The sequence below is a fragment of the Pimephales promelas genome, chromosome 9, assembly GCF_988280905.1.
Source record: "Pimephales promelas chromosome 9, fPimPro1.hap1.1, whole genome shotgun sequence".
NCBI lineage: Eukaryota > Metazoa > Chordata > Actinopteri > Cypriniformes > Leuciscidae > Pimephales > Pimephales promelas.
The window spans coordinates 32568350-32590708 of NC_142777.1; the positions used below are offsets into that span (position 1 = coordinate 32568350).

The 22359-nt window shown below is 40.4% G+C and overlaps 1 protein-coding gene across 5 annotated transcripts in view; it reads left to right on the forward strand.

The window, feature by feature from the left end:
- Nucleotides 1-22359, forward strand: part of LOC120461128 (transcription factor COE3) — a 115501-nt gene that overhangs the window by 72013 nt on the left and 21129 nt on the right. For 3 of the 5 annotated variants that reach the window (XM_039649262.2, XM_039649266.2, XM_039649264.2), the window contains exons 7-11: nucleotides 3935-4016; nucleotides 4099-4216; nucleotides 7149-7282; nucleotides 7667-7793; nucleotides 20411-20499. In XM_039649262.2, the coding sequence (XP_039505196.1) occupies nucleotides 3935-4016; nucleotides 4099-4216; nucleotides 7149-7282; nucleotides 7667-7793; nucleotides 20411-20499 (550 nt within the window). The remainder of the gene's footprint in view (nucleotides 1-3934; nucleotides 4017-4098; nucleotides 4217-7148; nucleotides 7283-7666; nucleotides 7794-20410; nucleotides 20500-22359) is intronic. The other 2 variants (XM_039649263.2, XM_039649265.2) reach the window with 1 other exon arrangement.

The following is a 22359-nucleotide window of genomic DNA, read 5'->3' on the forward strand; positions in this document are numbered from 1 at the left end:
TACAACAAGTTGTATTGTAAGCTACAGTGATACACTGGTGAATAAAGCTTCTTTCTACACATTAAGAAGAAAATGGTTATTTTAAGAACTGTTCACTGAAATTGGACCCACTGTTTGGACCCCATTGGTTCACTGTTATTTTGGACCCCACTCACTTTCATTATAGGTTAAAACATTCTTCAAAATAATGATGACAGAATTTTTATTTTTGAATGAACTATCCCATTAATATATCTTTTTTTTCTTCTTGATGCCATGAAGACAGAATAGAAAATCTCAAGTTTATCAGATTTTTTTTCCAAAGCCACTTGTAATCTCTTTATCATTCAAAGTCTGCAATCAAAAGTTCGAAATCGTCTTGAACTTATATTCAGAGATCAACTTTATCTAAGTTACCCACAGTCATTTTAAAACTCAATACTCTGAAAGTGTATTTTGGACCTTGAACCGTTTGGTTCCCACTGATGTCCATTATATGGAGAAAAATCCTGGAATGTTTTCATCAAAAACCTTAATTTCTTTTCGACTGAAGAAAGAAAGACATGGACATCTTGGATGACATGGGAGTGTGTAAATTATCAGCAAAAGTTTTTTTTAAAAGTGAACTACTCCTTTAATGTAATCCCAAATTTGCATTTTGGTCCTTTTTTGTCCTCAAACTCTCAGATTTCCCCTTCATAGTGGCAAATACACATCACCAAAACATTTGTTTGCCAGCATCACCCCTAAAACAACTCAAACTGTTTTTTTATGTGCATGTACTGAAGAGTTGTAAATGGTCAGGTGGTCTAACACAGCTAAAGTCAGGTTTGAGGGCCTACCATAGGGCTTTTCTATGAGCTAAAAGCGAGAGACCCTGGCCTTCACAGCCTGAAGCCCACCAGCCCTTCCCTCAAGTTAGAGACAGAACGATGGAGTGAGAGAAGTGTAAAGGGTGCTGTAGACCAGCAGTAATTCCTGATTTGGAGTTGGAGGCACATTAGGGACTGACAGGGCCACACATCCCCCTGTAATTGATTGCAGGCCAGCGTAATGAGGTGACGGCTTACAACAGAGACGCCAACTCCCTCATTATCTTTACCCACTTTTTTAAGAGCAGAAAGAGAGAGAGAGACAGCAAAAGACAGAGAGAAGGATGGAGAAAAAGAAACACTGAGACTAATAACCGAGCCCTGGCTCTAGAAGGTCATTAATTATTTATGTTGTTTTAATAAGTTTTAGATGGGGAGGGAGAGGTTCAGCGTGAGAGTTAGTCTTTCCCTTCTCCATCTTTCTCTGTCCACACCTCAATTTCACCTGTTCTGTCATTCTGTCGTTTCCTATAGCTGTCTGTCCATTTCATACTGGGGTCTTTGTATCACAGGTGCAATATCAGTCATTGCCAAAGCCTCGAGGGGACTTCAGGATGACATGTATCCACACTTGGAAATGAAAACGCTCTGTATTTCTGAAAGTGACAATGATAGCATATGATTGTTGTATATGATATTTGCTTTTATTAGCCAGGAGAATGTTTTTAAATCATTTCTTTTTTGCATAGTGATCAACCTATATGGGTTTTGCAATATAGTCCAATGGCCGATATAAAGCTGATAAAACAGAATTTTATATTATTAAAAACACTTTTTATAGATGTATTATTATAATAAAAATATTAGGGCTGTCAGTTAAACGCGTTATTAATGGCGTCAACGCAAACCCATATTAACGGCGTCAATTTTTTTATCACTCGATTAACAGTCTTTTTGGCCTAGCAAACTTTGTAGTTTTCTTTCACATGCTTTTGCAACAGGACGCGGCATGCGCACGCTGCGCTATGAAACCCATTCATGGCTAGCTAGACCGGAAACAAAACAACAATCACGATGCCGCACACACTCGTTTGGGCTTGCGAGCCGGCCGAATAGTTGGTTAACGTTACGTTTTGAGTGGATGACGAGCGTGAGATGCCGAAATGGATGCCAATAAGATTCTGAATGGAAACTTTACTTTTAAAAAGTTGCCAAAAGGTTCCATTGACAAGACCAAAATGATCTGAAAAAAGAAATCAAGAGACATTTAGAACAGATAAAAATGTGCGATTAATTGCGATTAATCACGAGTTAACTATGACATTTAATCGTTTGACAGCACTAAAAAATATATATTATATCTAAAAATAATATAAATATGAATTATGCATATATAATACAGTGCCAAATACATTTATATTTAAGTGTTGCAATATATAATATAATGTATTGCAACACAAATATAAATGGATACCAATTATTTTTTTTATTATGTGGATTGTGTGCTCCTATATATATATATATATATATAATGAAATAGCAAATGTTTATTATATAATTCAATATTATATTTGAGAATTGAAACATCTATTGGGTGAACAGAAAAATTGCCCCATTAAAAGTCAAAGATGCTGTCAATAGAGCATAAGTTGCATTAAAAGTTTAAAGTCTGCTGGTTCCACTGGACTCTTTCAGAATCTGCCCTGCTCGTGCCTTTCCACTCGCCCCCGTTTTCCTGTCTGAGATCTCTATTCCACCCCGAGCCTTGTCATCTAAAAGCAGCTCTACCCCCCCTCGTTCCGCACACTTCCAAACACTGGGCTAGTCCTGCCTCGATCCGAAGGGAGCCGACCTGCTTTGAAGTGCTGCCGCTTTTCCAGGATGAGACCTGGAATCTCACATTCCCTGTCAACTCCTGCCCAGTGGCAGATGGAGAAGTCTAGACCTACGAGACTCTCTCCCGTCACGAGCTCCTCTCTCCCCCTCCATGCCCTCATCTCTCTCTCTCTCTCTCTCTCTTTCTTCCTCGACTCCGAGGGCTGTGCCGTTCCAAAGCGGGACGGGTTTGAGCCCACGATCCAGGCAGGATTCTCTACTTTCAGATGGTGACTGGGGCGGTGTATAAACACAGTGCTCCTCTAATATCTGAGAAGAGCTTCACTTACAGCCCTTGTCTCCTGCTGTGTTTTAATTCAATCCTTATTGATCCATATCTCTCCTTCCAAGGACTCCAATATCATATGAATGGAGCTCAGGGATGGGTTCCCCATATTATTGTATTCCATGGCCATAAAGGGCATTAGCAGCCAACAGAGCAACCCAGATCAAGTATCAGTCGATACTAGCTAAAGAGAGCAGGCTTTCTCGCTTTCTCTCCATCTTTCTCGGCGGATTTCTCTCTGTCCTATCTCTATCTGGGCGTTTGCTGTAAGAGCGCTGATGGGGTTAAAGTGTATATATATATATAGTGATTATGTCATGCGGTAAAGTGAGATTATAAGAAATCGCTCGAGTTAGCACCGTGTGTTTTTAAAGATATTGTTACTGTCTTATTAGGCAGAAATCAATGGCGTCTGCAGATGGCGGCCATTTATATAGCAGACGTGGCTTCTCTCGCCGCCTTTTCTCCCAGCATCCTTCTCTCCACACGCTCTGTGGGGCGGCAGCGGCGGAGGTTATCCTGTGGTTAATGTGACATGGCTGTCTGCGACCTTGCTGGTTGTTAACTGCCCGGATTATTATTGTGATAATGTGGCAATTAAAAGGAAAGCACTCCATCAAAATAGTGGGGCTTATGGTCCTGGAGATGAATGCATAGAGATTACCAGCCAGGGGAAATGCATTAAGACTGCAATCCATTTCGTACTGTAGCCCACCTCCAGCAGCGGAGGCTATTACGGCTCATCTTCATTGATATCTATTCCCGATCAATAGCGCCGGGCTCAGGTAAAAATACGAGTAAATCAACAAAGCTGGAGTTGGTCTTCGATATAAAGGAAGAAAAATCAAACATCATCTCTAATTGCACATCATATACGTCTATACCGGGTGTCTTCTCTGAGACGGGGCTAAATCACTGCAGCTGCTGAGTGTTTTCATTGTGTTTCAGTCATTAAAAAAACATTTCTGTCTTTCTTTTTCAGATTTTTCCTGAAATTCTTCCTCAAGTGTAATCAGAACTGTTTGAAAAATGCAGGGAACCCCAGAGACATGAGGCGATTTCAGGTGAGAATACTAATGTGTGGACAAAAACAGTGTGGTTACATGCACACAACTAGGGAGTAATCACGCTTTGTTGTCTCCGTAGGTGGTGGTGTCCACCACAGTGAATGTGGACGGCCATGTCCTGGCCGTGTCAGACAACATGTTCGTCCACAACAACTCCAAACATGGGCGGAGGGCGCGACGCCTGGACCCTTCTGAAGGTAAGACGCAACCTTCGCAAAACAAATACATGTTTTTTTTTTTTTTTACTTTCTATTCATCAAAGAATCCTAGGATGAGTTTCCACAACAGCACAACTGTTTTCAACATTTATAATAATTGTGCAGCAAATCAGCATATTAGAATGATTTCATGAGACACTGAATATGGAGTAAAAATTTAAATGTATTCAAATGGAAACTATTTTTTAGTTTATTTTAAAAGGAGTAGTTCACTTTAAAAAAGAAAAAAACTTTTGCTGATAATTTACTCACCCCCATGTCATCCAAGATGTCCATGTCTTTCTTTCTTCGGTCGAAAAGAAATTAAGCTTTTTGATGAAAACATTCCAGGATTTTCTCCATTTAATGGACTTCAATGGGAACCAAACGATTCAAAAATGAGAGTTTCAGTGCAGCTTCAAAGGGCTTTAAACGACACCAGACGATGATTAAGGGTCTTATATAGCGAAACGATTGGTCATTTCAAAAATAAATAAAAAAATTGAAGTTTTATAAGTACAAATGCTCGCCTTGCTCTGTTCTGTGATGTGTGTTCGTGACTTTCGTGTTCAAACTCGTTCATCAAAATGAACAAATCTTTTTTCGAGTCATGACTCGAAGGATCTTAGATAAGACCCCTATTCATCGTCAGTGTTGGGAGTAACGCATTACAAAAGTAATACATTACAGTAACATATTACTTTTTGCTGTAACGCAGTAGTGTAAGGCATTACTAATCAATTTTCAGTAATATTTTACTCGTTACATGTTCAGTCAGGCTTGTATTACAGTTGTATTACAGTGTATTTTACTTCTTAAAGGCAACAGACTATGTGAAAGTTTTAAAGCAGTCTTTTTGTTCCAGTTCAGAGCGGTCGCATCTGTAACATTGTTTTTTCCTCATAAATGCGAACACGAAAACTAAAATGCCAACCCCTCCTCATCCGTTTTGCGCAGTGTAATTAACAGAATTACAAAAAATATATTTTGCCTCCTATTTTTTTTTGTCACTCATGAATGTGTGTCTTTTCCCTAATATTAAAAATAAAACATAGACTGATATTTGTCTAATGTCTGTCCTTTAAGGAAATAGCCTATATACGTTTCAATACATGTATTTTCTGAGAATTTTTATTTCAAGTTTTGACTGCAAATATCATGTCCATAATGCTGGACTTCCCCAATTTTAAATAATTTATCCTCAACTAGTTTTGTGGAGTAGGTCCACGTATTTTATAACGTTAACTTCAAATAATACTAATAGCCTAATTTAAAGATAAGGCAGCATTGGATCTGGACCGTAAGGAGAATAACGCTGGAGTTGGAAGAGGTGTGTCGCGATTCTGTAGGTTCGTGGATCTGAGTCGTGTGGCGAATCGCGATTTCGGTTTCATATTGCATATCGTTACAGCCCCAAAGTTAAGTACTACGTAGTTATTTTGGTGAAAGTAACTCAAAAGTAATACATGAGTAATGTAACGCATTACAATTCTGAGACAGTAATATTGTAAGGTAATGAATTACTTTTAAATAACAGTAACAAGTAATACCTAATGTATTACAGTTTGGAAGTAACTTGCACAACACTGTTCATCGTCTGGTGTTGTTTAAAGCCCTTTGAAGCTGCACTGAAACTCTCATTTGGACCTTGAACCATTTGGTACGCATTGAAGTCCATTATATGGAGAAAATCCTGGAATGTTTTCATCAAAAAACGTAATTTATTTTCGAATGAAGAAAGAAAGACAGGGACATCTTGGATGACATGGGGGTGAGTAAATTATCAGCAAAAGTTTTTTTAAAAGTGAACTACTCCTTTAAATTCAAAAATCACCCCCAAACTGGTACTGTAAGTTTGAGACCCCATTCATTATAATAAATGATGAAAGCCAAACTCGTTATTGTTACTTTCAACTTCCTCACCTAGTTCTCTCAGTACAGGTAGTCTCACATCTGAAGGGGCTACACTGGGTAATGTTGCTTTGATATGAAGTGTTAAAAGTTTGTGCAGAACATCACCTCCCAGCTGACCTCAGAACAGTTCCTGTATGGGGGAAAACATGTGATTAGCTCAGGGACTGTTTTGTGTGAAAACCGTCACTGTGGAATCACCGGCACTCCTGTGTCCCAATCGAGGAAAAGGAAATTCACTGCTCTACTTTTAGTCACTCTTCAGTAGTGCTCCAAAGACCAGAACATGAAATGGAAGTCACTGATGGTGATGCATTGTGGGAGTTGTGCAGGCTTTCATCTTTAACACAATACCCATGCATTTATTGTAAAAAGGAACAGCTGTTCCTTTACATGCCAACAAGTGAATGCAAATTACGCCCAAAGGTTGTTTACTTTGATTCGTTTTCACATGTATTTGCACTTATTTAACAAAGAGAACAATCAAACGCAATAAGAACTGATTTAGACCCTAAAGTTTGGGATCTTTGAATTCCCTTAATGCCGTTTTAGTAAAGTGGCCATTGGTGTACAGCACAATATGCAGTAATGTGGTCTGAAGTTGCACCAGGAGCCCCTTGGTTTGCCTGTTAGCTCACCAAGCTGGGACCAATCAATTCCCGTCCATAGCCAGTGGAGACATGGGCCAGTCGTTCAGTCAGCCTGTCTGTCTCCATACCGCCTGCTCAAAGACGGATTTACGATAAAAGACCAAAAAAAAAATCTTAATGGTTTTATTGAGCTGAGTGATGCACAGACACCAAAGGCAAAAAATAAATAAATAAATAAAAATCAAATGAGCTTTTACAGTCATCGGACTTCCTGTTTATCAGGTTTTCTTTTCTTTTGCATTGAGAGTATGTGAGGAGAGTAGAGTAAAACACTGGTAAATGGTAATTTGTTTAATGATATTGTTTCCCAATGAACCTTGACACCGACCCGCTCTAACCTAGTGCTTGTGTTGCGATCTTGTTTTACGAAGCAGCCACTCCATGCATTAAGGCCATCAGCCCTAGTGAAGGATGGACGACTGGGGGGGCGACCGTCATCATCATTGGGGACAACTTCTTTGACGGATTACAAGTGGTCTTCGGCACGATGCTGGTTTGGAGTGAGGTAAAACTTTTGAAGGATTATTATTTGATTTGATTTGATTTTATTATTTATTTAAAGCCAAATCTTTAAATATTTCTACATTATCTTTCTTTATTATCTTTCTAAAGACTACAGTACTCTTTGACTTGGTACTGGTAGGCCTACTACATGGGTTTAAACAAATCAAATTTGTTTCAATAATGTAAGGACTCTTACATTTAATGTTTAATATTACATAAAACTTTTCAAAGATTTCAAGTTTGAAAGAGAAAAATCACAGCAGCACAGATCCCACTATGATTCAAATCTATGACCGTGTCCTTGAGTAACGAATCATTATTTAATGTGTTACGATGCTTGTGTATTGAGTACTGACCACTGAACGTGTGCTCCGATGGCTTCCAGCTCATCACACCTCACGCTATCCGGGTGCAGACGCCCCCTAGACACATCCCTGGGGTCGTGGAGGTCACACTGTCTTACAAGTCCAAGCAATTCTGCAAAGGAGCTCCGGGACGCTTCGTCTACACAGGTATACAACACTTTGCAACAGCCTGGAGCCATCAGAAAACATTTCTGTCATCTTTCTCAGAGGTCGATTTTTGCATGTGTTCTTTGTCCATTTTATCGAGTTCCTGCCTTTGTTAGCTTAAAATACTAGGGCTTGTATGCTTTGCCCCCCGTAAAGTCGCTTTCCCACGATGGCATACTGTTAGCATATCATTCTTGACTCCACACAAGTGCTAGTGTCTTTACTTTTGGCTGATGTCCGTTCTCCTGTGTCCAACGGGCGGGACGAGTATCATTTAGTCAAATCAATGCTTTTCATGCGATTATTCCATCAGAATAATCCAGATGCCAGTCAAAGTGGGCGAAAGGTCAGATCTAGGACTGTTTGGTGTGATAAGAAAATGTCACAGCGACGGCCATAAAAGAGAAAGAAAGAGAGGCCTGTGTTCAGGCTTTCTGTTATACATCAAGCTTTATCTCAGTGTATTTCCTAGATTCTTTGTTCAAAACGCCTCTCATTCAGATGCATTTGCCATGTAAGCAGCAAAAAGAGACAACTTTACAATAGAGAGAACGGCCCCTGTCTTACCTTCGACCGTTCCTTTGCAATGCTAATGTCTGCCGGACCGACGAGATGAGTTGACTGACAGCTGTTCACCGCGTCCGCTTTGTGAATAGCTTGATTTTTTTCTTAAAGTTCAAAAGAATATTCCCAGTGCAATGAAAGCTTGTTGCATATTGTAAAGATGAATCAAAAAGGACCTGTGGAATATCTCTGAATCAGAAAGCACTGCAGAGACGAAATTAAATGTAAGGTCATACAAGATAGCGGACAATGATAATATATGCACGCACAGATTATATATATCTCTATAATAAAAAATAAATAAATATTATATATATATATATATATATATATAATAAAAAAACGACAATTATATATCATTACACACTATTATTAATATATATTATTATATTATTAAAGATAAATATTTACCAGATAAATAAGTTAAATGTGTGTGTATATAGTAAATATTTATATATTCAATAGTACTATCTTCAATATTAATATAATTTCTTTGTTATTACATATATCATTTATAATAAATACAGACTATATACATGCACTTTTTATAGCAATTTCTAGAAGAATAGCTCTTTCTGTTTCTTAAAATCATGTTCATTGTACCCTGCAAATGAAATTCACACATGCATATTTTAGTTTGTGGATGCACTGACATACATCCAGCAACTTATTTACTGTCCCAGAGATGTGTGACATTCATGAATGTGAAATGAAGCGGGCTTTTAAATACTAAATAGGCAGACTGTACATAATTGAAGAGGAATGAGAGTGCATCTAACCTCAGTGATGTCTTTCCCACCAGAGATTTCCCATAAGCCCCAGTGAGCTCAACTTTACACAGCATTCCAGCTAAAAAAAAAAAACCTCACTCCTTATCATCAGACACTTCCAAATGAACAAGAGCCAGTTTGAATATTTTGAAAGAGATACATTTAGGTCATCAGAAATTAAGCGTTCAGGCCTTAGGGATTGGGAGGGGGGTACGTTCATTGGCAAATGAAACGGGCATCTCTTTGCAGACACACATTATTTTTATCATATTCCTTTTATCTGCTTTTCATTAGCAGTAATGCACCCCAGAAATTCATCAAAGATGGTCAATGTGCCCATTCCACTGATTATAGGTTGACTGTCTTATCTTTGCTGGAGTGCAAAGCCAGAGCAGCATGTCTTCTCTGATACCACTGCCATTAACACGTCCATCACAGGAAGTGATCTCACAGTCTTCAAACTGAAGCATGTGGGGCTGTTAAAGAGATAGTTCACCTTTCTTCACCAGGGATTGATACAATTCAGAATTTAGTACATTAGAGTTTATCAGTTCGAATTAAGTCACATGGAATTTTTTATTTAAACTGGACTTGCCCTACACATGATCTTATATTGGGATAACAGGAAAAGGGCTTTACTTTCTAGCTCACAGAAATGTAAAAAAATTCAAACAATCAAATTGCAATTCTGTATCCTGTTTGCTACCACACCAGTTCAAATTGAAATTTTGTTATTTAATTGCTATTAAATGGGTTCCTCAGTTAAATTCTGAATATCCAACACTATCTCACGACCAATTCGTATGAATTTGACGAATGATTAAAAAGTGTCTAATTCGCACGACCTCACTCGTACGAATTTGTACGATTTGTCTAAACCCACGTGATGGTTAGGTTTAGGGGCGGGGTAAGGGGTAGGTCATTCGTGTGAATTCATACGAGTTGGCCAATTCGTAAAATATGTACGATTTAGCAAAATCGTACTAATTCGTACGAGTGAGGTCGTATGAATTGTTACGATTTAGCCACTTTTTAATCATTCGTCGAATTCGTACGACTTGGTCGTGAGATCGGGTTGGAATATCACACAGCTCTACTAAGCACCTGCTGCCTCTGGCTTTACCATCTAGCTCTACAGGGAAATGTCAAAGATTTGCTATGTCCAAATTCCCTGAAAGCATTTCATGTGTGGCATGGGCTAGTTAGGACATCTTGTTAGATTAGCAGAATGTTAAGTCCATTCTCACTTTCATTGTTCCAGCTGGTACCTAATAACTATTACGGCTGTGTTGTTGCTGTCTCACATTTACTCTGTTCTCTCTTGCTCTCCCTTCGGAGAGATCTTCACTCTTATTCTGTTAGTTCTGCTTTCTGCCTGCATGCATCATTAAGTCCTTCAGTCCACCAGCTCATGTCTCTCTCTCTCTCTCTCTCTGTCTCTCAGGGGGTTAAGACTCCCCAGGTGTTGGGTTAGAGGAAGGAGGGCGAGATGAGTGTGAAGAGCCTGAGGGTATTGACTTTCCTGGGAAAACACAGCTCTCTAAAATCAGTAGCCAAATACTGCAATAACTCAACAGCCATTGATCCTCTTTCCCCTACGGCCACATTGATCTATACATTACAAGCTCTGAGACTGGCGGCATGGATTCGGCCTACGCTAACACCACCCTCCCAATAGCCAGTAACTTACTGCCTCTGCCATTATAATCATAATAATAGTACATGTGACCAGAAGTGATGTACAGTTAAACGACACCACATCGTGCCGCTGGTTTGCAAGCGTTCAAGCTGTATTTGGGGCATCTAAAAGTCAGCATTTGACTTGGCCTTTTGGGTATACCATTTTATTCGATTGCATCAGTCAAGGAGATCTACCAGAAATAAAACTTGTATCTGAAACATCCTCTCAACTTCCTGAAAGGGGGAGGGCTTGTATTCCCTTAGAGATGCTGCATGCATTCCAAGCAATTGCACAATATCCTAGAAACAGAGTCTGAGAGGATACTGGAGGTGCAGGACTGTTAATATGAAGAGCGCTGCTCTCCTGGGTGCCAATGTGCCTGTCAGAACTTGCCTGATGCTTTCCAGGCTGACAGCCTTTGGCATTGCAAACAAGAGCTGTAGCATCTTTGCTGGGTGAGACCTTTTGTTTAAAAGATGCAGGGGTCACTTAAAAAGGGTACAGAATGGTCAGGGACTGGGTGTACTACCTCCCCGTCCAACTGCTCAACCCATTCCTGGGACCTCATTTCAGCTTGTTTGAGCATCAATTGTAGGAAAGGGGTTGTTTTGTGAAGCTAATGACTGTCATGGGTTTGTAGGTTAGGCTGGCGTGGTCCCAAAGGTTTAGGAAGGGTGCAGTTGTTTTTGTTTTGTTTTTTTTTTGGTGGTAATGCTTACTTTAGGTTGTGTTATATTGACTTGCACTTCTGTTGATGGGATAGTTCACCCCAAAAAAATACCCAAACCTCTATGACTTTCGTTCTTCTGTGGAACACAAAAGTAGAGATTTTGAGATATTGGCAGTGTGCTATAAGTATAAGTCAATGGGATGCAATGTTGTTTTGGATCCCAACCCAGAAAACAAATTTTGGTTCCCAGAACGTTCCTAGAACTTTCCCTTATGGTTAGGGGAACGTTCCCAGATTGTTCTCCTTGCGTTATAAAAATGGAACCTAAAAATAACCTAAATGGAACGTTCCTATAACGCTCTTGTTTGGTTCCCAAAAAATAACCTCATGGGACCATTCGGGAACGTTAGGGGAACATTCTGTGTCATTATACTGAAAAACAGTACTTGAGAATTTCTTCAGGATTGAGGAGGAGACTAAGAGAATTGTTGGGTGGAAGAGACTAAGGGAATCTTTGTAAGGGTGGGATTGGATGTCAAGGCTACACAACAAAGATTTTCTCAATCTAGCTATGTAATTGCCACAGCCTGGGGCCCGAAGAGTTGATTGGAAAACCATGGAGCACCCAGCTGGTATGAAACTTAAAATCATGGGCTGGATTTGGAACCTGCTCGCTGTGTTCTCACATCAGCCAGGGTTTCTGGCGCCATTCACTACATCAGCTCTTTAATACTGGCACTAAAGCTTAATGGCACAGGCTCTGTGGATGCAGTGGCTGATGTTTCTCAAAAACTGTCCCAAAGCCTGAGCTCAGAGAGGGACCAGGAGCAGTTCACTTGTTGCACAAGCCATGGAACAATGGGCCACTTTGTTACCTTTTCATCCTCGGAGCGGGCAGATGGAACACATTAGCGGAACGTTCCACTGGATGAGCTCTGCAGGGCTGCCGAGCACGTAGAACAGGACCCGGCATGATGTCATCATTTCGTTCAGTTGTTTCACAGCTTGGACGCCGATGTATTTGTGAGTCTCGCACTAGGAGGTGGTCTGTCAGCAGTATCCTGACTGTGGCATATATTGCTGAGATACTTTAACAGTAGCTGAAGTACAACCTTTTAGTGGAATCCATAACCAGGCTATTGGGATGTGTTAACTTATGTAATTACCAATTAATTTTTTTCTTTCTTTCTAACCAAGCAACATAAAGAGTTTGTCAGGACTGTTAACTAATTCATATTTTTGTATTTGACAAAATGCTAAGGCTGTGTTGAAACAACCATACAGTATATTGATATACGTACCACAATGCTTTTTCTCATAATATTGCATTTATACTTTAAGACTTAAAATTTTTGGTGATGCACCAAAATAAATAATTTTAACGGAAACCAGAAATTATTGTTTAAACTTATAATTATTATTTAATAAAAAATAATTTAATTGTATAATTTAAAAAAAATTGTATTTTTAAAATATTGCTCTTTAGACATAAACGACTCTTTTAGACTCTCTAGACATAAAAACAGAATTTTTGGTAATAAAACACATTTTTAAACTAAAAAAATGCTTCTTTGACATTAAATGTACAATTTCTTATACAATATTTTGTATAAAAATGTATTTACAATGTATAATTTTTTATACATTCTAAATAAGTATAAACTCTGAGTCTATGTTTCTCAGTGCAGTCAAAACCACATTGAGGATCAGGGAGATTGAAACTGTATTGATGTATTGATTCAGGACGCATGTATTGTGATGTAAATTGTATTGTGACGTAGTTGGCGGTTCTCATCCCTATGGTGCTACACAGCACCAACTCTCAGGCCCTGTTTACACCTGGCATTAAAATGCATTAAGCTCGATCGGATCATTAGTAGACGAGGCAGACCCTTTTACACCAGGTGTTTTTAGCTCTTTTAGTCTCTTTTGTCCGCTTTTAGCCACTTCTGTCCTGATTTCTTGGAGGGAAGGGTCTATAGGTGGGTAAATGAGTTGTTGTTGTTGTTGTTTTTTTTAATCTGTTGATCTAATGGACAAAATAAGCTTGAAAATTTAGTTGGAAAAACATACAGAGAGCATAAGACCACTCCGAACGCTGCATGAGTGTGTGCTAGAAATCAGGAATGGTGAAAGAACATGGTTGGTACGTTTTTTTTTGTTTTCAAACCAAACTTGGGTCTCCAGCCAAAGTTTAAATCTCATCTGGCTAGTGCGTTTCCCATAATGTTCACTTTTTAGGTGAGGAGGCAGAGATAGGCGTTTGAAGAGTTGACTGTTTGAACGCATTTGACCACTCAAGCATTTACACAAAAGCAAACTAATGCGTTTTCGACTACCCCTGGAAGTGGTCGAAAGTGGACAAGCTTTTAAACCTTGTCTACACCTGCATCTAGTGTCGTCCACTTGTGATCCGATCGACCAAAACGCATCTTAATACCAGTTGTAAACAGGGCCTCAGATATTTGGAAACGTGTGCAGTGACTTGAACGTAGTGAAGCAGAAGTGACATTAACACACCAAGCTCCTTCTGTCACCCCTACTCTCTCTCTTCCCCCTCGGAGAACCAACAGTGATGCAGCCGTGCTGATTACCGCTTGCATCCGTTTGCCTTGCCAGCTAGATATGTTAATCATCTGTTAGGTAATTGCCTCTACAGCGCCTTGATTAAGTTGAGTGACACGTCAAGGAAGTGTGCTTCAAAGCCATACTTTCCCCACCTGAGGAGCCTGTTATTATTTTGGAGTCGCAGCCTAAAGTGTCCCCCCATGAAATCACTAATTACCCAACATTGGTTCCACAGGTCTCCTCTTTAAGAGAAAAGAGACTCCTTTGATAGTGAAATGAGCCTCGGCCCTGTAGAGGAATGGCACGTTCCCCTGGTGAAGTAAAGCCCTCCTCAGCTCATCAAATGTTCAACCTCTTCCTATTTTAATTCACTGATCTTATTTCCCATCTTGTACATGCATACAGAATGACTGAGACCCGTGAAGTGATACAGCACTTGTGCTTTCGGGACATCTCGTTGCTCCCTTACTATAACGTCAGACCGAATGTGAGAATCATTTGTTGAGTATCATCTGCCCCTAAAAATCCAGACAGTGTTTCATAGTGCGGTGTCACACAGGGGTAAACCAAGGTCAGCTCGGCTTTCGTAATTGCTGCCATAACAGCGAAGCGTATTCAAGTCGTAATTAAAAGTGTGTGGTTTTTAGTGCGAACGAGTCTGTGTTGTCTGCGTGTTTGAAGAGGCTGGGGTGGGTTTTTCTTCATCTTCCCTGGTGGCTCTCCACTTTAAAGCAGCCTTGCCTCTACTGTCAATCACAGTTTAAAGTTCATGAAATTTCTATGAGGATCGATCCAGGGAGGAGGAGGTGGTGGGAAGTGTTTGGGGGTTGCAGGGGTCAGGGATGGGGGAGCGGGCCGTAATGATTGATCAGAATCTCACTTCTTGTTTTATTCCTTCAGAATGGTGCAAAGAAGCGCATTCTGATTTTTCCACCATTCGCGAAGCGCTATATTTCCACATGCCGTGGCCTTTTTTTAACGTGAAGACAAAGAGGAGATGGATGGGTTGAAATCGATGACACGCAACAGGGGGTTTTCAGACGTTTGTCAACAAGCCAGATCTGTGACCTCGCGGCGACAGACCAGAACCGGAAAACATATCGCTTCCTCTAACGTCGCCCCGTTGCGCACCTGTAAATGTCTTCCCCCCTAAAGAGTAGCGGGGCAATCTAAGTGCGAGATTCCCATCTGCAGGGGAAAGAGCCGCTCGGTGCCATTCTCTCCCATATCAATCATGTAGCACATGAAAATGAGAAATTGAGGCGTGTTGCGTCGGAATCTGAACCTGCATCAAATTCCCCATTCCATCAATGCGCCTCCCGTGGACAGAGCAGGGCTTGATCAAGTGTTTCAGATGGGCAGAGGGCTCCATCTAAAATCATTTAGTCTGCGTTAGAGGGAGACCGCTGAAATAGCCTCTCTCTGAATGGCGCGGACACACGGTTGCGATTGTGGCCTAAGGGGGCATGACTACGCTTACGATCACTGCATCACGGGGACTAAGGGGGAGGGAATGGGAATGGAAATGGCACCTAAAAAGCCCCATGTTGTAAAGACAGATGCCATCAGGGAGAGGGGAAACGTGATCAGCTGGGGGGCTTGCTGGAAAGTGGGAACAAGAGAATGTAAATAGAAAAACAGTGGAGGGTAAATAGATGTAAGCCCATCGGAGAGCATGGATGTAAACAAGCGCAAACTAAACGTACATACAGTTGGCCGGAGATGAGTTATTCAGGCTCGGCTTGGAAATGAATTGCTGCGATAGGTTGTGTAGCGGGTTGTGTTCCATTCCTAATTCGAATTGAGGATGGTGTTTAAAGTCCAATTACATTTCTGAATTTGAGGTAGCATACAAGGACAATAAATCAATGAAAATTAAAAGAAAGAAAAATGCTTTTTTTTAAAGGAGTAGGTCACTTTTTTTAAGAAAAAACTTTTGCTGATAATTTACTCACCGCCATGTCATCCAAGATGTCCGTGTCATTCTTTCTTCAGTCGAAATGAAGGTTTTTGATGAAAACTTTCCATGATTTTCTCCATATAATGGACTTCAATGGGAACCAAACGGTTCAAGGTCCAAAAGACAGTTTCAGTGCAAACTGTTCAAAGGGCTTTAAACGATTCCAGACGATGAATATGAATATTTTTTTTCGTGTCATTTGGTTCATTCAACGAATGAAATGAATGAGTTGACTCAGGAAAAGATTCGTTCATTTTGATGAACGAGTTCGAACAGGAGAGTCACGAACACGCATCAAGCTTATAAAACTTAAACTTCATTTATTTATTTTTTAAATGAACGATCGTTTCGCTTGATAAGACCCTTATTCAGTGTTGTAGTACTCGAGACTCGGACTCGTGTTGGACTCGGTCACGAGACCATATTTTAATGGTCTTGGTCTTGTCATGGACTCGTGTCCATTTGGACTCGGAATTGACTCGTACTCGGACATCTTTTTTTTTAGGACTCGGAATTATTCCCGAGTCCACTCGAGTTCAATTAAAAATATTTTTCATGATTATTAATGTATGTTAATAAAATATTTCTTTAAATTGATTGACACGCCCAGTGATTGGTGATTTTCTAGTGCGCAACTGCGCATGACAAATTGTAATAAAATTACTTTTAACACCACCTACTATGTGGCCTTTTTACCCTAAACTGATCATATTTTTTAAACTCTAAGAAAAAAAAAAAAAGATTTCTCTAAGTAAATAAAAGTAAATTAGGTAATCAACCCTCACTGGTCTCGGTCTCGACTCGGAATCGACCGTCTCTGGTCTCGGACTCGACTCGGACTCAACTCTATGGACTCGGTCTTGACTCGGACTCGACTCTCTCTGGTCTCGGTGTCGACTCGGACTCGAGTGAGGTGGTCTCAACTACAACACTGCCCTTATTCATCGTCTGGAATCATTTAAAGTCCTTTGAACAGTTTGCAGTTTGCACTGAAACTGTCTTTTGGACCTTGAACCGTTTGGTTCCCATTGAAGTCCATTATATGGAGAAAATCCTGGAATGTTTTCATCAAAAACCTTAATTTCTTTTCAATTGAAGAAAGAATGACATGGACATCTTGGATGACATGGAGGTGCGTAAATTATCAGCAAAAGGTCTTTTTAAAAGTGAACTACTCCTTTAAGTATAAAAGCAAAGCATGTTGAGACGAACATTACAATTTAGCTTGACAAAGCCTTGTTCTGATTCTGTTGAGCCAATTCTTCATTTGCATTCTCAGCTTTTTTCCTCATTCTGGTTGTATATCTTTACCTCTCATCTTTTATTTCCCTCCATAAGACTCATGCTGTAAGCATTGCCCTCATTAGTCTGGCTATCATGAGTTGGTGTGTGTTGAGTGGTTTCCCAGTCAGCCCTATTTGACCTCTGACTTCTGCAGAGCGTGTAATAAGAACAGAGAGGTATGCTGGGATTGATTTCAGAGTTGCACGCACTACCTCTAATTTGCTAGATAGATGGAGCCTCAACAAGCTCATATGTGAGGACAAACGCAGGTGTGCCGTGCAGGTTAACTGCATGTCAGAGGTCAAACGCTCGACGGTTTTGTTGAGAGGATTGTGATGCGTGTCGATGATGATGGGAGACACGATTCAGACTTGACCCTGTCGTGCTGATGATAGTTATGCAAGCATACGAGGAAATGCTTTTTTGTCTTCTAAGGCGGCTCATTGTGTTGTCCCGTCCCACTGGACATCTGAAAGAGGAAATCATATTAATCTTTCACTGTTACCTCACACTCCAAAGCAGCCTTCTATTTAGCATCAGTAGATCTCAGTGGAGAGTGTGATAACCTTCAAATGAGAACGAGAGAGAAAGAAAAGCGATGTGCAGCCCCACAGCGCCTGCAATAAGGAGATGATTAAATTAATAATAAATATACAACCCTCACACACACACACACACACACACATACACTCGCCACCTCTTCAGCGAACTGCATTATCTTTCCCTTTTCGCAATCGCACGTCAGGCACAGCAAAGACGCGTGGATGGCTGAGAGGAAGGGAGAAAAAAATCAATACAAATTACGACGGAGAAAGTGGCACTGATGGCTAGAATTGCAGCATATGTTTACACTAAATCAGGCAATCTATCTTCATATGGGCTGTGTAATGCAGGCGGGGTCAGGGTTCGGCCCATGCACACACACTCTCCAATTACTCCCACTTCTCGGCGGGAGGCAGCCGTATCGATTGGCTGAGAGGACAGAGGCCCTGCAGGCAGCCAATGGGGCGCTGGGGTCAAAGTTCAGGGGGATTTTAATAAGAGAAGTAATGGGCTTAATTTCTTGGGGGTGTGATAGAGAGACAAAGCCCTCCCTCTCGTGTCCCCTGTTCAACGGTTCATTAAAGTGCAAGTTTTATGGGATTGCTTTGTGAAATTGCTCTCATGGACACTCTTCCTCCGTTGTTCCTGTGTCTCTTTCCTTTTCTTTCTTCTCGTCTCATTTTTTTTCTTCTTTTGTTCTTGTTTGTTAGTTCTTTTCTTCTTTTACATTCCTCTATCACCCTTTCTTCCTTCTTTTGTTATTTTGTTTGTTCATTCATCTGATCATTTGTTTGTTGTGTTTGTTCATTTCTTTCTTTCTTTCTTTCTTTCTTTCTTTCTTTCTTTCTTTCTTTCTTTCTTTCTTTCTTTCTTTCTTTCTTTCTTTCTTTCTTTCTTTCTTTCTTTCTTTCTTTCTTTCTTTCTCCTTTTTCCCCCTTTCCCCATTTGTTTTTTCATTTGTTCATGCATTCATTCATTCCTTCATTCCTTCCGTTACCTTCCTTCCTTCTTTCCTTCCCTCCTTCCTCCCTCCCTCCCTCCCTCCCTTCCTTCCGTTTCATTCCTTTCTTCTTTCCTTCCCTCCTTCCTTCCTTCCGTTTCCTTCCTTCCATCCGTTTCCTTCCTTCCGTTTCCTTCCTTCCTTCCTTCCTTCCTTCCGTTTCCTTCCTTCCTTCCTTCCGTTTCCTTCCCTCCTTCCCTCCTTCCTTCCTTCCTTCCGTTTTTCTTCCGTTTCCTTCCTTCCTTCCTTCCTTTCTTCCTTTCTTCCTTTCTTCCGTCCTTTCTTTCTTCCTTTCTTCCTTTCTTTCTTCCTTTCTTTCTTTCTTCCTTCCTTCCTTTCTTCCTTTCTTTCTTCCTTTCTTCCTTTCTTTCTTTCTTTCTTTCTTTCTTTCTTTCTTTCTTTCTTTCTTTCTTTCTTTCTTTCTTTCTTTCTTTCTTTCTTTCTTTCTTTCCTTCTCTATCTCTCCCTTTGTCTTACACAGTTTTTTCCCCCTGACACTTTATATCCAGATGGCAGCAATTATCCCAAAGCTGACTGTCCAAAACTGATACAACAAAACAATGGCACATAGTTTGCTTACTGAGTCTAATAACACTGCCGATTGATCAAACCCGCATTTCTTCTGACCCGGAGAAGGAGCGCGATCGTTTCCACTGTGCCTTTCTCAGAGCGTCCTGAGAGACTGTCCCTTCACTTTCACAGGGGCATTGAGTCACAAAGATCCCCGCACCCCCCCTCCTCCGCAAACGCTGTCACTCCACAAGCTCTTTTCTCCTCCTCGCTGTGAAACCGGCTCAAACAAATTTGATATAGCAGCTCGCCGAGACCATTCCCGAGGAAAGAAAACAAATATTGTTATAATGGTAATAACATCTATTTGCCACGCACGACAAACGGCACCGGGCCCTTTGAAAAGAGGCCCCTGCTCCTGCGCAGCCACCTTATTCTTATTCATGAAAGCACCGCTTATGCATATTAGTGCAAACTAGGTATTCTACTCGCTAGCATTTGGACTGTCAATCATCCTTACGGAATACAAGAGGCAACGGTGACAAAAGCGGACCGGGCAAGAAGGCTGACAAATTGTCCCCAAAGTCAAATTTGACAGCCTTTTATGATTAATGGGCTTGATTATGGAGAAATATCTCCCTAACTGCTTTCCGGGTGTTTCTTTCTGCCTTCGTATCGCGACGGAGAGATGGAAAAGAGGAGGTGCTGTTCGCTGTGACAGAATGAAATAAAACGTGAGCAGGATGAGTGAGAAGAGAGGAATTGAATTAGGCAGGAAAGGTTAGAGTTTGGGAATAAAGAAGTGTAAAGGGGGACAGGAAGGCCATAGGGCCTCGCTAAACACTTCATAAAATAAATTCACACAGGGGGAAGCTTGGATTGATGCCACAGGACAAACGTAAACAAATATACACGGACAATTGTACATACACACGCACTGATATTTAATCCCTCTGAACCCTGGCAGAGGACTCTGGGAAATGGACGAGATGACATAATGGCCTGTTTCTGAGAGAACTGCAGTCATTCAAATCAAATAAACATCTTGTTTTCGGTTTGTCCCGCAGCTCTGAATGAACCCACCATAGACTACGGTTTCCAGAGGCTACAGAAGGTCATCCCTCGCCACCCTGGAGACCCAGAGAGGTTACCTAAGGTAAGTGCGGTCTGAAATAATTGCTTTGGCTGGATATATATTTTTTTTTTGTTCAATCAAAATCAGGTAACGCTTCCTTTTACAGTACAGTACTTACAGTGTACTTACCTAAAAAGTACTGGCTTAGGTTTAGGGGTGGGTTCAGGGTTAGTACCTAGTTATTACCCTGTAATTACTATAATACGTACATAGTATGTACTTGGGTAACAGGACTTTAAAAGGAAGTGTTACCGAAAATCACACATTTTGCTGTTCCTGGATTTGTTTTAGATTTACACCACCTCTCCTGTTTTTGAAAAAAAAAAAAAACGAAGCTTGACATAAACTTTATAATAGGAGTAAAACATTCACAAGATGGGCATTTGGCATTAAATCTCCTTTCTCACTGCAAAGGATGGGTGTTTTCTACAGTATGTCTGTGAAACAAACCTTGATTCTGAAAGCCTGAGGGTCTTCTGTTTGATAGCATAGAAGAGCAGCTCGTTCCCGCTTGTGAATGAAAAAACAACTGTTTGTGTGATGCGGTCTTTGAGAGGGTGAGATGGAGGTTGGGTCTGTGCTGTTATCCATGCTGGTGGCATATTGCAGCTTTGGGGCAGCAAATCAAAGAACAAAGCTGATATAACGGGTGCAGACTGTGTGTATATATACAAAACACACATGTGTACGCACACACATCGAGTCGAGCGCAAAAACCTGATGTGCCGTCAGGTGCCCTGGGCGGTTTGCCGCCTGGTTAGTATGAAAAGATTATTTTCCCCTAAAAAGGCAGGAAGCTAAGTGAGAGAGATTCTTTCGGGCAGGGCTCTGGTGTAGGAGGGGATCAGATCTGATGCGGACTGACACTTTAAAACAGCTGCCAAATTGAAACCATTTATCAAAATCTGACATCTGAGATCCAGTCACCAAAAAAGCAGTTTATTTGTAAATTGATACTAATAGTGAGCATACATTGTCTGGCTGCTTTGATGCTGTGATACGTGGCAAGGGGAGACCGCCAGCTATCACCTCTTATATACTTATACATTCAAGAGGAAAACTCAATAAGAATTTAGACAGTTTTTTTTTTTGTTCACCGCCCTTTTCCTTTTCCTGGTGCCTCGTTTTTTGACGCAGGCCTATAAATAAATAACCATGTAAATACATAAGGCAGGAAAGGAGGTAAATAAATAATTAAGTGAATGAATAAGTAATTGAACATGCAAATATGTAAGTAAATTGGGCCAAGCCAAAAATGGCAAAATATTTAGTGGTCTTTTTTTAATCACTATTCAATGGTCTGGAAATTAGCAAGAATTTGCACAAATACTGTAAGGAGTAGTTCACTTTTAAAAAAAACTTTTGCTGATAATTTACTCACCCCCATGTCATCCAAGATGTCCGTGTCTTTCTTTCTTCAGTCGAAAAGAAATTAAGGTTTTTGATGAAAACATTACAAGATTTTTCTCCATATAATGGACTTGAATGGGAACCAAACGGTTCAAGGTCCAAAAGACAGTTTCAGTGCAAACTGCAAAGGGCTTTAAACGATTCCAGACGATGAATAAGGGTCTTATCAAGTGAAACGATCGCTCGTTTAAAAAAAAAAAAAGTTTAATTTTTAAAAACTCAAATGCTCGCCTTGCTCTGTTCTGTGATGCGTGTTCGTGACTCTCCTATTCAAACTCATTTATCAAAATGAACGAATCTTTTTTTCGTGTCATTTAGTTCATTCAACGAATGAAATAAACGAATTGAATTGGAAAAGATTCGTTCATTTTGATAAACGAGTTCGAACAGGAGAGTCACGAACGCAAATCACAGAACAGAGCAAGGCGACCATTTGAGCTTATTGGTAGTAGAAAAATGTCTCCCAGTTTG